This window comes from Sinocyclocheilus rhinocerous, unplaced genomic scaffold, assembly GCF_001515625.1.
Source record: "Sinocyclocheilus rhinocerous isolate Xijiao unplaced genomic scaffold, SAMN03320098_v1.1 scaffold1725, whole genome shotgun sequence".
Classification (NCBI taxonomy): domain Eukaryota; kingdom Metazoa; phylum Chordata; class Actinopteri; order Cypriniformes; family Cyprinidae; genus Sinocyclocheilus; species Sinocyclocheilus rhinocerous.
In genome coordinates this window covers 783,078-799,226 of record NW_015627232.1, presented here as the reverse complement: position 1 = coordinate 799,226, position 16,149 = coordinate 783,078, and the positions used below count along the sequence as shown (strand labels likewise).

Below are 16,149 nucleotides of genomic sequence, written 5' to 3'. Positions count from 1 at the left end.
AAGACTGTGGAAAGACTCTGACCGTATAAAGTTAATGAGTCAGATGATCGCGCTTGATTTGCTGATGGATGAATAGAGCTTTTTTCATCCCTCCTCTAGCTTTGAGCCCTACTGAGCTCTAAAATCCGTTTCCTCATGCGTTGCCTCTCTCTGAGGCACAGCGCCTGAGACAAACATCTGCCTTATTCTCCAGAGCCAAACCTCAGCTCTGTGCTGTTCATACTGAGACAGCAGTTGCCTCGGGGTTCTCACGACACACACACAAACACGGGGGAGAGGAGAGAGGCGTGAATGTACAAGCACTTAGGAATGTGTTCTTGATCAAGGTCACTTATAGAGGATGATCTCGTATTAATGGATGAATGTAATGAATCAAATGAAAACTGGCATATTTTGCCATATAGATTTAGAGATGGTGCATGGCTCTTTATCCACAGGGCTGAAAGCAATTTTACACTGAGTACTCTAGAATCATTCATACATGAAAATATCAATGCATAAATGAGTAAGCCATGATGCAATTCAGAGGGGCTCCGTTTACATTACAATAGCCTCTATTTGTTAGATGGAGGAGTGTAAGAGAGGAAAATGAAAATTTGCTCTAACCTGAGAAAGTTTGCAGTGAGCTCCAGTTGAGCTGCATTTGCAAATCACAGCACATAAATACATATCAGAACAGCAGAAGTTGAATACAGTCCAGTTACAGTTGCACATCATAAAGCCTTTTGAGATATTCACTCTTTTCCATGCAAGGACAATGAATTTTGAAGCTTCAAAATAGATGCAAAAGCACCATAAAATTATCATAAAATGGTCCATATGACTCAAGTCCTATATTGCAAGTCTTATGAAGCCGCACATTAGCCTTATGGGACAAATAGTCAAATTTAAGTTGTTTTTCACTAATAATCTTCCAGTCAGTCTATTTTGTAAACTGGTTCAACTGGTTTATTGAAATGAGTCGACTCATAAATGTGCCAATGAGAGCTAAAATGGATCTCAAGATTTTTGGTAAATGACGACTTAGATTTAGTCTTTTTCACCTGCAAAGTTATTTTATGACTTGAAACGACTTTAAAGATGTGTATGAACACTTTTTAAGTCCCAGTCCTCATTCACTTTCATTATATTGTAAAAAGTGTGCAAGATAGGTACACTGTAAAAAAAGTTGTATTTTCAGTCAGAAATTGCTAGTAAACTTTACAAACAACAAAAAGAAATGGCTAACACTACATTTAATGTGAAATCTTCAAGTATAGAAACAGAAATATTTTTTTCTTGTAAAAAGTACTCTAACTATCTTTATTTACAACTTTGAAAAATCATTTTTACATTATAATACGAGGTTAGAGTTTGAAAGTAATGACACAGTTCTCATTTTTGTGTCATCTGTTCCTTTTTTGTGAGTTTTCACCTTTTCGAGTGTTTTTTTTTTTTCCTGCCTACCGGGAAGGACTACATCATTGCACACAAAAACCCACGTTGTGCACTTTATGCTGTCGAAATTATTCTTACCATGCACAGAAATATCAATTAGCTCACCATACCTTCATCTCTCTCTCTCTCTCTCTCTCCCTCCCATCTGTCACATTCTCTCTTCCTCTCACACATACACAAAAGGCTGTATACACACACTCTTTAAGTATATGGATGGCCTCAGGGTTAGACATGATCACAGCTGCTACTGGAAACTCCCAAATCAAGTCAGCCTGCCTGAGCTGCATAGCCCTTTAATAATTAGCAGGTGTGTGTGTCTGTGTGGGTGTATTAAAGGCATAATTTAGTGCTTAATTCTGATGCAGTCCAATACAGAGTATAGCTGACCGTTTGCCTCTTTCTCTCGCTTTATCTCTCCGTTGATGTGCGAAAGTGTGTGTGTGTGTTCATTTTGGGCAATCTAGCTCCCCTTTCTCTGCACCTTTAAGAGCGCGTGCCTGTTCTCGTAGCTGAAGGTCACTAAAAACGCACCAAAAGCTCTCAGCTCTGCGGTCCAATATAGCGCATGCGCAGTGCCTCGGGACTCATACACTGTCAGACTGCAATATGGCGAGAATGCCTGGCAGCGGGGACCACTGCTGTAGAGATGATGAACCGGACCCGATGGCGGGGGAACGGGAGAGAGACGGAGGCTCGGGCGAGGAAGAGGAGGAAGAGATTCAGGAGATCCGGATCACAGGGGAAGAGGGTGAAGTGTCAGAAGAGGAAGCCGAGTTAGAGTGGGAGGAGTGCGGGGAGCCCGACAGCTGCGCTGCTGCCGTGGAAACGGGGGAAGCGGTCCTTATGCGCAATACGGACCAGCTCGACTCAGCGGCGGCGGGGGACCCGCTTTTCGCCGCTCTGGACGCGGGACCGGAGGGAGACGTGCACCGCTCCAGGCTGAGCGAGAACACGCGCCTGGCCACCCGGTACGCGGTGCGAATCTTCCGGGAGTACCTGACGGAGAAGGCGCAAAGTACGGACTTTGAGAGCATGGACAAGCAAGCGCTCTGCAAAGTGCTGCGCTCCTTCTACTCAGAGGCGCGCTCCAAAAGCGGACAGCTGTACAGCAAGTCCTCCCTCATCAGCATCCGGAGCTCGCTCAACCGCTACCTGAACGAGCCCCCCTTCTGCCGCACGCTAGACCTCACCAAGGACCCCGAGCTGCGCAGCGCCAACCTCGCGCTCGCCGCGGTCATACGCAAGCTGGAAGAGCAGGGCGCCGGTCCCGTGGTGCAGAAGCAAGCCATCACGCGCTCCGACCTGAGAAAGCTCTACACGTCGGCCGTGTTCAGCGCCAGCTCTCCGTTCGGGCTGCTCAACAAAGTCTGGTTCGAGACTTGCATGTACTTCTGCACTCGGGGGCGGGAGAACCAGCGCGAGCTCGAGGAGGACTCTTTCGGTCTGGCCGCGGACGAGGACGGACGCAAGTTTGTGTACTTCAAAGCGCTCGGGCCGTACCACAAGTCCCGTTCCGTGTCCTGGACGAAGAAAAGAACGGACACGGACGACGACAACCTGCCCCGCATGTACGAGACCGCCACGGAGTTCTGTCCCTACGCGAGCTTCGTCAAGTACCTCTCGAAGCGCAATCCTCTCTGCAAGGCGTTCTTCCAGCGCCCGCGGGATCACTGCAGCGAGACCGACACGACGTGGTACGAGAATAAAGCCATCGGTAAGAACCTGCTGGGCACGAGGATGCAGATGCTGTCGCGTGCCGCCAAACTGTCAAAGACCTACACCAACCACTGCATCGGCGCCGTCTCCATAGCAACGCTCAACGGCATTGCGGGCATCGGGTCAAAGTTAGCGCCTCTCTGCGTCTCTCCAGAAACGGTCAACGGAGGAACGCACCTGCAGCACGTGCTGCGCTGCGAGGCCGAGCTCGAGCTCAAACCGCAGAAGGTGATCAAGCGCCCGCGGACGCTCGTCTGTCCGGTAAGCGTTGCGGAACCGGGGGCATCGCCGAAAAGACTCTGCGCGCGCGCGGACACTCCGGCTGTCACCGCGCTAGTCTCCGCTCGTTGCGAACCCAACGGAGAGAGTCCTCGTATGCTGCCCTCACAGGTAACGGCGATTTCATGTCTTTAGCACGTCGAAACGTTTTTGACACGTGACACGGTCTTAGAATAGCGCTTCAGACTAGTTTTACCAGCGGCCCTGCTGTCTGTCAATCACATCAGTCAGAGGACAATTGGGTTTTCACACCGAGCATATTTATGCAAATTAATAATTTGAGACAACGTGGGATGTCAAATTTGACTCATCTGTGTGTGTCATTTTGCATGGAACATTTGTCAGCAAATCCCTGATTTACTTCTTCATTATAATGTCAATTTTGTTATGCTTGTGTATCTCCGGTGCCACTTGGTCCCCACACAAAGTGAACTGTACGTTTTCATTTTGGATTAATTTTTGGAGTTAATATGCGTTTTTGAGGTCTGTTATTGGATTAATACACCTTTAATGTTCATTTTTCTAACTAACTCCCCGTCTTTATAAACAAGTCCATCATTTCCATCTTTGCCGAGGGGCAGCAGCTCAAATTGCCAGCGGTGGTCCATTTGGAGATGTGATTAAGATCGATTCGTTCATATGTTGGTGAATATTATTATGCTTTGTAAGCTGCACTAAAACAGGCACTGATTTCTTCACCCTTCAGCATGAAGGTGAGTGTGAAAAATAAAAGCATTCGTTGCCTGCGGAGGCATGAGCTAATATTGCACCTGTGCTGGGCTCCAGAAAAAACATTGACTCCTAAATATAATGCCTGAGATGAGCTGTTTAGTGTGTTCTTCAGCTGCATTACACTATATTAATGATCAGAATTAAACAGTGCTCTACAGTACTTAAATATTCATCCTCCAGAGTTTATACCTGTGCTTTTTTAATGTAACCTCAGCAATATTGTCATTATGAATGTTAATGTTCAAGATTTTTTTTTCTATTTGTTGTCATGCACTAAAATCACAGCATGTATCTGTCTTAAAAAAAGTTCTAGGTAAGTATGTATTAGCGACACCTAGAGGGGGAAGAGAGTCCTGGAAAACAACCTGGGAAAAAATTTGAAAGGCCTTGTCAATTATAACACTTGGTAATTTCACATTCACATCCAATTATATCATGCTCCCTCCTTGCTAATTAACTGATGTAAAGTGCATCTTCGCTTTCATATCTTCCTCGGTTGCTGTACATGGTGAGATGAGGTGAGATGACTTAACAATCAAGAGTCTGGGTCAGAGACTTTGAAACTTTGGGACACTTTTTACCGCATGCATCCATTGAGTCATATGCATTATTTAGGCTTATCGTTTTACATATTTTGCATTTACAGGTACACTACTGTTCAAAAGTCTCTTATGCTCACCTAAGATGCATTTATTTGATCAAAAATACTTTAAAAACAGTAATATAATGAAATATTTCATGTTGTTTTTTATTTTTATTTTAATATAATTTAAAAAAATAATGTATTCCTGTAATGGAATTTCAGCATTGCATCAGTCTTGAGTGTCACATCATCCTTCAGAAATCATTCTAATATTCTGATTTGGTGCTCAAGAAACATTTATTATTATCAATGTTGAAAACAGTTGTGCTGCAGCTGCTTAATATTTTTGTGGAAACCGTGATGCAATTATTATTTTCAGGATTCTATGAATAAAAAGTTCCAAAGAACAGCATTTACCAAAGAACAACACTTATTTGAAATGGAAATCTTTTGTAACATTATAAATGTCTTTACTGTAACTTTCAAAATCAATTTTTAAAAAAAGCATAAAGTATCAAAAAATATTAACCACAAACTTTTGAAGTTATTTTGTATACAAATGTATTATTTTGTCATCTGAAGTTTAGAAAGATATGTACACTAATCAAACCAACACTGTAGTAGTTTCTGACACATGTTGCTTATATGATACTCCATTATAACACTGTTCAAGAAATCACTAATGACACATTATAATAGACGTATTCATACTCGTATTCAAAGCAAGCCATTTGTTTATTTATCGCTCACTAATAAGCTCTGCTTTAGCAATGATATGTAGATATTCATTGCACCATTTTCATTCACTTTTATTTTGATGTTTTTGACTAGATCTACAGACCTATATATATCTTACCAACTCTCTTTCTGCCTCTCACTCTCAAATCACAAATAATCGACAGAAATATTCCAATATGTACATTTACTCATCACCATAAATACTGCAAAGAGCTCAGCTCCATTTAAACTCTCTCACATCACTACAGCAATAATTAACCTACCCTGCTTGTTTAGTTTGAGCATCCTCAATTCCAGAGTATACTTTAAGTTTGTGTCAACATCTTTCCAATTAGCTAATGGCAGAGCCACTAGCTCACCCTTCTCTGGCTCCAGGCACCATCCGTGACAGTGGAATAATAAATGGGTTTTGTTCATGTAACACTTGTTTTAACTTTATTGGGTTGTACTTATTTACTGCACAGGTCACTGAACTAGCTTTGTTCTTTAAGGCACAAATATATTACGTTTTTTATATATGTGTTGGCTGTGTATATATAAGTTGACTGTACAATCTTATTTTTGTCAAAAGCCAAATCAATAAAAGCAAACATTTTCCACCCCATGCTCTATTTTCCTCATTGTCTACACTGCAAATATAAAATTAGCCAGAAAATAAAATACTTTTTAAAAAAAGTGATGCATAAGAAAATGCCTTTTTGACCCAAGTTAGTCTTCCCATAGGCATAACGCCCCATTCAGCCACCATTAGAAAACTGCACCCGCTAAAACACCCAGTTGTGCCAGAGATGTTTATCATTAATGCTTTAATGTGTTAGCCTGGAAACATGTTTACTTGCACATGTTCTGTGTATTACCATGGGTTAATGCTTGTTTTTCAGGTCGCTGTATAAGCCAGTCCGCTGTACTCATTCTCTCAGCATGTTTCATTCTGTAAGACAGTCGACTCAGATATTGTTACTCCGCTCTGGGCGAAAAATGCATTGATAGTGCACTAAGTACACAAGTATACTTATGTTACAGTTTACTTTTTGCTGTTTTTCATCTTTAAAGGAAACTCTGCCCATGGCTGTTTCATTGCGCCTCAGTAGAGAGTGACCATTGAGATTTAGCAAACAGTTATTTCCCAGCACAAGCAGATATTATGTCAGACAAAGCCCATGGAACGAGCCCCTACTGATGCTAATGAGAGTGGCGCTACTGTAATGTTGTGTAGTGCTGACAGCCAAATCACCATTAATGCCATAACGGGTCAATTTAATTATTTCCACTTATGTTGTAATGTAGCTGTCAAGGTAGAAATGATTATCTGTGTTTATGTTGTAAACCATTTAGCGCTGTGCTCCCATTCCACACTCGTGACACATTAACCAAATGAAGAGGCTGCTTCAATTGTTTCGGTTAAAATACTTTCCTATTCTAGTTTAGTGTGCAGAGAGTGCTATGAGCGAGCCATTTAAAAGTTGATTCCCAGAAACATTGTTGCCCCGTGGCATTTTTAAAACCATGCTTTGTCTGAATCACCAAACTACCTGTTTTCTGGACAATGGATGGTGGGAGTTTGAGGCAAAAGGGGCTGTAGGAGTGTTCAGGAAACTTGCGATTCTGTTTGGTTTCAGCTAGTGACAGAGATCAAGTCCACATGAAATCAAAATTGACACCTGTTTATGTAATGCATGCTCCTTTTGTACAATACATCGACATAATATTCCAAAGAAAAAGAAATTTGCCTTTGTAAAATTTAAACCAGTGGTTTGCTATGAAGGGCTGAAAGTAAATGTTGCATTATATCCAACTATATTATTAAAATAGGCATTTTTAATGCAAAAAAAAAAAATGTTAAGGATTATTTAAGTTAAATGAATAAATGCTTCAGTGGCATGTTTTTTTTTTCCTCCCTATTTTTTCTGCTGTCTTGTAATATGACACGGCACGACAGCCCAAATCAAAGGCCATCACAGGCCCTCAGCTTTCGCCCATGGGCCTGAAAAATTTCTTTTCGGATGACGTCACAAAACCCTTTTACTTCTTCAACCCATCCCTTCCAACCACTTGACTCCATTCTGGTTCATTCAATGTCCAATTTTCATGATCCGATCAAATCTTGATGGATAAATTCGATCTCTATTAAAGTATAAAAAAAGTTCATACCACTTGTTTCCTATTTTCCTAAGGCAGTATAACTATGTTCTGTGTCCTCTTTTTGCAATCCAATCAAATCCTGACGCTTAAACTTTTTTCCAAGTAAAATTGGTTTCTAATGCCATTTCATGTTGACGCACTTGACCTCCTGCTATAAATATTAATCTTGAAATTTCTTCTTACCTATCTTTTTTTCTCAGGAGAATCGCAGCAACAGTGTGGGCATGTCGACTCGGCCGATCATGGCACATTCGCCGGTCTCCCCGCTGGGTACAGCTGGCATCCCCACACCCGCACAGCTCACAAAGACCAACGCGCCGGTCCACATTGATGTAGGGGGTCACATGTATACCAGCAGCCTGGCAACATTAACCAAATACCCAGAGTCCAGGTAAATTTCACACACAGACACAAGACCATATAGAAATGGACACCATAGTCTAATAGATAGGGCTGGGAATTGATTCCAAAAACAAAAAGAATCGATTCTGAGGTTTTGCGAATAGAAATTTTACTTATTTCTAACCACTCATTTTCATGGTACTGTAAGTCACGCTGACACTGATGAACAAACACACATTTTTTTCTAGGTCTTTAAAGTATATAAAAAAGAATAAACTAATCTTATAAACTTTGAGCACCGCTCTGGACTACATGAATAGATCAATGAATGATTATTATCAGCATCTATTATATGTGACCCTGGACCACAAAACCAGTCATAAGGGTCAATTTTTCGAAATTGAGATTTATACATGATCTGAAAGCTGAATAAATAAGCATTCCATTGATGTATGGTTTGTTAGGATAGGACAATATTTGGCCGAGATACAACTATTTGAAGATCTGGAATCTGAGGGTGCAAAAAAATCTTACTAATCAAAAATTAAGTTTTAATATATTTACAGTAGTAAATTTACTAAATATCTTCATGGAACATGATCTTTACTTCATATCCTAATGATTTTTGGCATAAAAGAAAAATCAATAATTTTGACCCATACAATGTATTTTTGGCTGTTGCTACAAATATACCCCAGAGACTTAAGACTGCTTTTGTGGTCCAGGGTCACATATAATTTATATTATGCATAAATATATTAGTGCTGGGCAACGATTAATCGCGATTAATTTTTTTGTTTATATAATATATGTGTGTGTGTACTGTGTATATTTATTATGTATATACTGTATAAAGACACACACATATTTTGAAAATATTTACATGTATATATTTCTATTCATATAATTTATATTATAAATAAATATATTTAATATATAAACATAACATCTTTTTTTTAAATATATGCATGTGTGTGCATTTATATATACATAATAAATATACACAGTACACACTACACACACATATTATGTACACAAAAACCTTTATTTTGGATGCGATTAATCGTTCGACAGCACTACATTTCATCCATTATTAAGGAAGTTTAAAAGGATGTAAGCTTTCATCTCATGTAGTCACAGTAAGATTAGGTGAACATCTCCAATCTTTAAAAAGAAAGAAAAAAATTCAAAAAAGAATTGAAAGCAACAGTGAGGAATTGTTGATCCCAGATCCAGGAATTGAAATTCCAAAAATTTTGGAAACAAACTGCCCTAGTATTAGATGAGGGAGGTGTTCAAAGAAAAAAAGGTATTCTTTTGACCAATCAAAATGACATTTTATTCCACTGTATTCCAATTCGTTTGGCAGTCAACCTAAAATTTCTAAAACGCATGTCATCCTCTGAATGCATCTGTTCACACACAAGTCCTTCATGATGTGTGTTTGCTCTATATGTGTGTGTGTGTGTGTGTGTGTGTGTGTGTGGCTTGTCTGTGCTCATTAGCTCACTGACCGGTATATTTCTGCAATGCCAAAGAGCATTATTGTCTTGTAGCTGCTGACTGAGTCAAACATCAGAGCACAGGCCAAAAGGAGCCTGAAGCGCTTTGAGCCAGACTAGCATCCTGTCTTAGAACTGCTCACATGTCTCACTCAGTCGTATATTTACATGAGCACACTCAGATGATTGTTTTTAATGAATATTTTAGCACAGTGGTTCTCAAACTTTCATCAAATCCAAGAACATCCTAGCAGCACCTAGTCACTACAGTTTTTCTTCAGATTGTTTCAGTGGTTTATTTTCTGCAAACTGACATCTCTTTAAACGCAAGCAAAAAAACAAAAACAAAAAAAGACAGTACATTGGTAATACCATTACTATTGTAGTTAAGAGACATTAGCCCTTTAACTGGCCTTTTAAAACACATGTAGAATGGATCGCTATGTATTAATTTCACATGACAACATTTGTATATTTGTATATAAGAATAGTGTGGGTTAGTGCAGTTAAAGGGATAGTTCACCCAACAATTATGTCATTAATTACTCACCCTCATGTTGTTCCAAACCCGTAAGACCTTCGTTCATCTTTGCAACACAAATTCAGATATTTTTTATGAAATCTGTGGTTCAACCGTACTTTTATGAAGCGTTGTGGTACTCGTGAACGTGCGTCGAAGACTGAGACGGAAGAGAAGAATTGTTGAATAAAGTTATTTTAGTTTTCTTTGCACACAAAAAGCATTCCCTTAGCTTCATACAATTACGGTTGAGCCACTGATGTCACGTGGACTATTTTAAAGATATTCTTACTACCTTTCTGGGCCTTGCCTCTATGCAGGGTCAGAAATCTCTCACATTTCATCAAAAATATCTTAATTTGTGTTCCGAATATGAACAAAGGTCTTACGGGTTTGGAACGACATGAGACGAAGTAATTAATGACAGAATTTTAATTTCTGGGTGAAATATGCATTTAATGTTAAAACTTACTCTGTCTAGACCAGGGGTAGGCAAGTTCGGTCCTAGAGAGCCGCAGTCCTGCAGAGTTCAGCTCCAACCCTAATCAAACACCCCTGAACAAGCTAATCAATGTCTTCAGGATTACTAAGGCTATAGGCAGGTGAGTTTTTTTTTTACAAAGACTGAATTTTCATTTCTAGGTGAATCATTCCTTAAGTATCAGTTGTGCCATCTATCTGTGTATCTGTGTGTGTAGGACTACTCTCTGCTGTACGAGGAGGCCCGATATTTCCAGCTGCAGCCTCTGCAGGCCGAGCTGGAGCGCTGGCGTTCGGAGCAGGACTCTAGGTGCACATCACGCATGTGTGAGTGTGTGGTAGTGCGCGTGGCCCCCGAGCTGGGAGAGAGGATAACGCTCAGTGGCAATGTCTTCAGGATTACTAAGGCTATAGGCAGGTGAGTTTTTTTTTTTTTCAGGGTTGGAGCTGAACTCTGCAAGGATTGCGGCTCTCTAGGACCGAACTTGCCTACCCCTGGTCTAGAAGCACATGAAACTGCTGTCAGACTGATTGTATGTTAGAATGTGTAATTAATTGTGTGTGTGTGTGTGTGCGCATGCGTTTTTGTGATTTATGAGGACACAAATTTGTATAATGACATGGGTATTACATAGGTATTACAACGAGAAGGTTATTTATATGGACATTTTGAGTGTCCCCATATTTGAAAAGGCTTATAAATCATTCAGAATGATTTTTTTTTTTTTATCTAAAAATGCAGAAAGTTTCTTGTAATGGGTAGGTTTAGGTGTAGGGCAATAGAAAATATGGTTTGTACAGTATAAAAACCATTACGCCTATGGAATGTCCCTACAATTCACAAAAACAAACCTGTGTGTGTGTACCTGGTATTCCCTGCACTATGGGGAACAACAAGTATAGTAATACCAGTAAATTTTGACCTTGAAGGGACATTTTTGGTCCCTATGAGGAAAGAAGCTTAGAAATCATAGAGAATGTAGTTTTTTTGTTTTTGTTTTTTGTTTTTGAAAATCTAAAAAGGCAGAAAGTTTTATGTGAGGGGTAGGTTTAGGGTAAGGGGATAGAAAATACAGTTTGTACAGTGTAAAAACCATTAAAGTGTCCCCATAATGATAGGGATACCAGTGAATGTGTGTGAGAAAAACCTTTCATAAGAAAGCAAATCATTGTTGTTGTTTGATTACATCTAAATATTTTAATATCTGTCTGTTCCTCTCACAGGATTGGTCGTTTGTTTGATGGCACGGAGCCCATTGTATTGGATAGCCTGAAGCAGCATTATTTTATAGATCGGGATGGACACATGTTCCGCTACATATTAAACTTCCTCAGGACCTCAAAACTGCTCATCCCAGATGACTTTAAGGTATTTAAATCTTACACTGCATTATTATCGATGTTATAAAATAAAAATAAAGGAATAGTTCACCACAACATTAACATTGTCAATAACCATCATGTTGCTCCAAACCCATGCTGTTATTTTTTTCTTGAAACACAGAAGTAAAATACTTTGAAGAATCAATACACATCTCTTGCCATACAACAGTTCATAGTGACCAGGAGCTGTCCAAAAACAAAATAAAAGTACCGTAACAGCCATAAACAAAGACTGAATTTTCATTTCTAGGTGAATCATTCCTTAAGTATCAGTTGTGCCATCTATCTGTGTATCTGTGTGTGTAGGACTACTCTCTGCTGTACGAGGAGGCCCGATATTTCCAGCTGCAGCCTCTGCAGGCCGAGCTGGAGCGCTGGCGTTCGGAGCAGGACTCTAGGTGCACATCACGCATGTGTGAGTGTGTGGTAGTGCGCGTGGCCCCCGAGCTGGGAGAGAGGATAACGCTCAGTGGCGATAAAGCCCTCATCGAGGACATCTTCCCAGAGATAGGAGACGTCATGTGCAACTCCGTCAACGCAGGCTGGAACCATGATTCCACTCACGTCATACGCTTTCCTCTAAACGGATACTGCCACCTCAACTCTGTACAGGTGGGTGACACCTTAAACACCACTCACTCACCAGCCAATACCAATTATTTAATTATTTGTATAATAAATATTAATTTTTTAAGTATTGACCACTTTTTTACTGATTTGTGAGAATTCACGAGCCATGCAAAGTCAAAAATGTTACACAAAAATGTGGTACAGCTGTCCTGATATCATGATGAACTAAAAATTCTCATTTAAAGAATGAAATTCTTGAAAAGAAAAACTTAAGTACACTGTAAAAAATTTGGATTTTTATTTTTAATATTTTCAAAGTTGTAAATAAAGATTATTAGAGTATGTTTTGCAAGAAAATACTATTTCAGTTTTTTACACAATAAACATTAATTTTTTTCTTAGGGAATTATTTTTTTAATTCAGCTTATTCACTTTACAAAACTGTAATGATATATAATCATAATAAGCTGAATACGTTGAAATTTTAGTTTTTTATTTATACTTTTTATTATACTTTTTGTCTTTTAAATAATGATCAAGAAGTGTATACTTGCATGTATCTACAGTGTAAGGAAAACATATATTTTTTTACTTGATGGTTACACCACATGTAACCACTTCAAATGAAACCTGCAAGTCTTTTAAAACAACTTCATCCAGAAACATCAGCTGATTTTGCATTAGAAACTACAAACACTGGCCCATGATTCATGTCAGGAATGAATGTACAATATGAGCTCAATTTTTCCTATACTGTGCTCTGTAACCATTTCATACTGTGTGTGTGTGTGTATGTGTATGTGTGTGTCTAGAGGCTGTCTAATCCTGTTTGCTTATTAAATCTTTTGGCCCCTGGCACTTGCCGTCACACTAATGGAAGCAGGAGATTGAGAAAAGTAGAGGCAGAAGACAGGAAAGAAAAATTAGAGAAAAAGAGGGTTGAAGGACAAAAGCATGATGGAAAGTCACACAGTGCAGACAGACAGAAACTTTGGCCTGTAAATGAGAGGTTGGAGGGGAAAAAAAGACCAAGAAAGAGAAAGATGGTGGAAAACTGTAGATGGAGGGAGGGAGTGAAGGGAATTTTAGTGGCGCAGTGCTGGAGAGAAAAAGAGGAAGGGACATCCTTAAGGCACACTAATGGAATGTGATCTCACAGTTCTGTGGAGTGAATATCTGCAGGACTGGAGGAAACAGCGAGAGAGAGAGAGAGAGAGAGTGAGTGAGAGGGAGAAACAGACAGAAAGAAAGACAAGAATAAGCAAATGGTCTCATTTTGTTCAGTTGAGAGAGCTGCTGGACAGATGGTTTATAACACTTTCGCTGTGTTGTTTTTCTAACTGAAGATGACAGTGATTTTGTGCCAGGGGTGTTCAATTAAAGGGATAGTTCACACAAACATGAAAATTGTCACAATTTACTCATGTCGTTCTAAATCCATATGCTGCTTTTTTCTCTCTCTGTGGGACACAAAAGCAGAAATTTGAAGAGTCTTCACAAACAGTGATTGTTTATAGTACTTCTTTAAAGGGATAGTTCACCCAAAAATGAAAATTCTGTTATTAATTACCCAGCCTCACGTCATTCCAAACCCGTAAGATCTTTGTTCATCTTCGGAACACAAATTAAGGTATTTTTGATGAAATCCGAGAGCTCTCTGACCCTCCCATAGATAGCAGCGCAACTGACATGTTTAAGGCCCAGAAATGTAGTAAGGACATCGTTAAAATAGTCCATGTGACATCAGTTATTCAACTGTAATGTTATGAAGCTACGAGAATACTTTTTGTGCGCAAAGAAAACAAAAATAACAGCTTTATTCAACAATTTCTTCTGTTCCATGTCAGTCTTCAAGCTCCACATCCTTAGCAAGTATGTACATCCCAACAAGTAAAGCATACTGCATTTTTTTTGCATTTGAAACTCAAGCTGTATAAACACATTTGTCAACACAACCTGCCAAGGTTGACAACACAACCTATTCAGCAAGGATGCATTAAAATGATCAAAACTAAGCAGCACAACTGACTATTTTTAATATGACTTGAGCACCAAACCCCAGGATATTAGAATAATCTCTGAAGGACCATGTGACACTGAAGACTGGAGTAATGGCTGCTGAAAATCCAGCTTTGCCATCACAGAAATAAATTACATTTTAAAATAATTTAATAAAAAAATTAATTGATAAATAATAATTTAATCAAATGCAGCCTTGGTGAATATAAGAGACTTCAAAACCTTACTGACCCCAAACATTTGAACACTATGCATATTAATGGTTAATGTTGGTAGAATATGAAAGGATAATAATTTTGTGTGTGTTTGGGAATGTTTGTGTTCGTCAGGTTCTGGAGCGACTGCAGCAAAGAGGTTTTGAGATTGCTGCTTCTTGTGGAGGTGGTGTGGACTCAACCCAGTTCAGTGAGTACGTTCTGAGGAGAGAGATCAAACGAAGTCACCGTGGGGTCACGACCTCCGTCATTCGAATCAAACAGGAACCGCTGGATTAGCTGCCCGCTCTCAGAAACAATAAACTAGATATGGTATTTTTAACTGAATATAAGGGATGTTTTGATTTATGTTGTAATCCTCTGAGACATTTTTTCATTGGTAATGTCCCTAAATAAATCATTTCAAATAAGATAAAATAATGTTGAAATTCAAACGGGAACTTTTTCTGAATGTCTCTGGCTATACTGAGTGGTCTCCATTTGATTCTCTGTGTGAAGGTTTGTATTAAAACTTCAAGACTGCCAGACTGCACTTTTGCTGGATTTGTCAGCTAGGAGTGGAAGAGGCTAAAGTAATGTTACACTTTATATATGACATCCTGTAAAGAATTTCAGCTGCCATACTAATTTATGTTGCTAATCTTCAAGTGTTTCTCTCATAAATAGCATATCACACCAGAGAGGAATAGCAGCTCTAATTAGAAAAATACACACACATATAAAGGATAAATCACAGCTGTGGGTTTCTGAGGGATGGTATGACTAGACGAACCCTCCTTTTGTCAAACGCAGTCATGAAACTGAATGATCTGAAAGATTTCATTAAACAGTATATTTCCCCAACTGTTCTTCATTTTTTATCATTTTAACAGACAAGTTCAAATACAAAACTGTCAAGCCAATCTGACGAATTTATGCTGTAACTTGCAGTATTTTTTCTTTTAATAAATACTACACAAAAAAAATGAAGATTGATTTTTTTATCATAAATTTACAGTGTCTGGCTACACTTAAAACTGGTTTATAATCCACGAGATTAAAGTTTGAGAAGAATGTAATGTGACATTGTTAATAAAAGTTTTGAAAAATCACCAAGACTTGTTTATTAACATGGAAAATATGCCTTCAACATAACGCACAAGTTTCAAGGGATTGTCTTTAGACTTTATTTAAGCGAACAATACTGTCATTAAATTAACCTGCATTAATAAATGAATGCAACGGTGACAGGGGCTCGGGTATTAAACAATTTAGACAAGCTAGATGTCCTCTTGATACTGATGTTTTATTCGTGAATTAACTTAACTCTCGCGCGCTCATTGATCAAAACCTAAAACCAAATGGCATTCAAGTTAGCATTTTATTGGTTGGATCTATTGAATCAATACGCCCTTGACTGAACGAGTCAATTAAGATTTTTGAATCTAAACGAGATCCGGAAAAGCACTGAACGAAGCATCTCAATCATAAACGCTTGTTTCCCGTCATGAA

The 16,149-nt window shown here is 39.1% G+C and overlaps 1 protein-coding gene across 1 annotated transcript; it reads left to right on the top strand.

The window, feature by feature from the left end:
* Positions 1-2,043: 2,043 nt before the first annotated feature.
* On the top strand, positions 2,044-15,604 carry LOC107723550 (uncharacterized). Its single transcript, XM_016532238.1, has 5 exons — positions 2,044-3,543; positions 7,828-8,018; positions 11,696-11,840; positions 12,161-12,466; positions 14,773-15,604. Exons 1-5 carry the CDS (start codon positions 2,044-2,046, stop codon positions 14,935-14,937), a joined length of 2,307 nt encoding a protein of 768 aa, XP_016387724.1. The 3' UTR covers positions 14,938-15,604.
* Positions 15,605-16,149: the final 545 nt, after the last annotated feature.

Coding starts and splice junctions, on each gene's coding strand:
- LOC107723550 (XM_016532238.1), top strand. CDS start 2,044: ATGGCGAGAATGCCTGGCAGCGGGGACCACTGCTGTAGAGATGATGAA. Junction 3,544..7,827: donor CTCGTATGCTGCCCTCACAG/GTAACGGCGATT, acceptor TTTTTTTCTCAG/GAGAATCGCAGCAACAGTGT. Junction 12,467..14,772: donor GCCACCTCAACTCTGTACAG/GTGGGTGACACC, acceptor TGTGTTCGTCAG/GTTCTGGAGCGACTGCAGCA.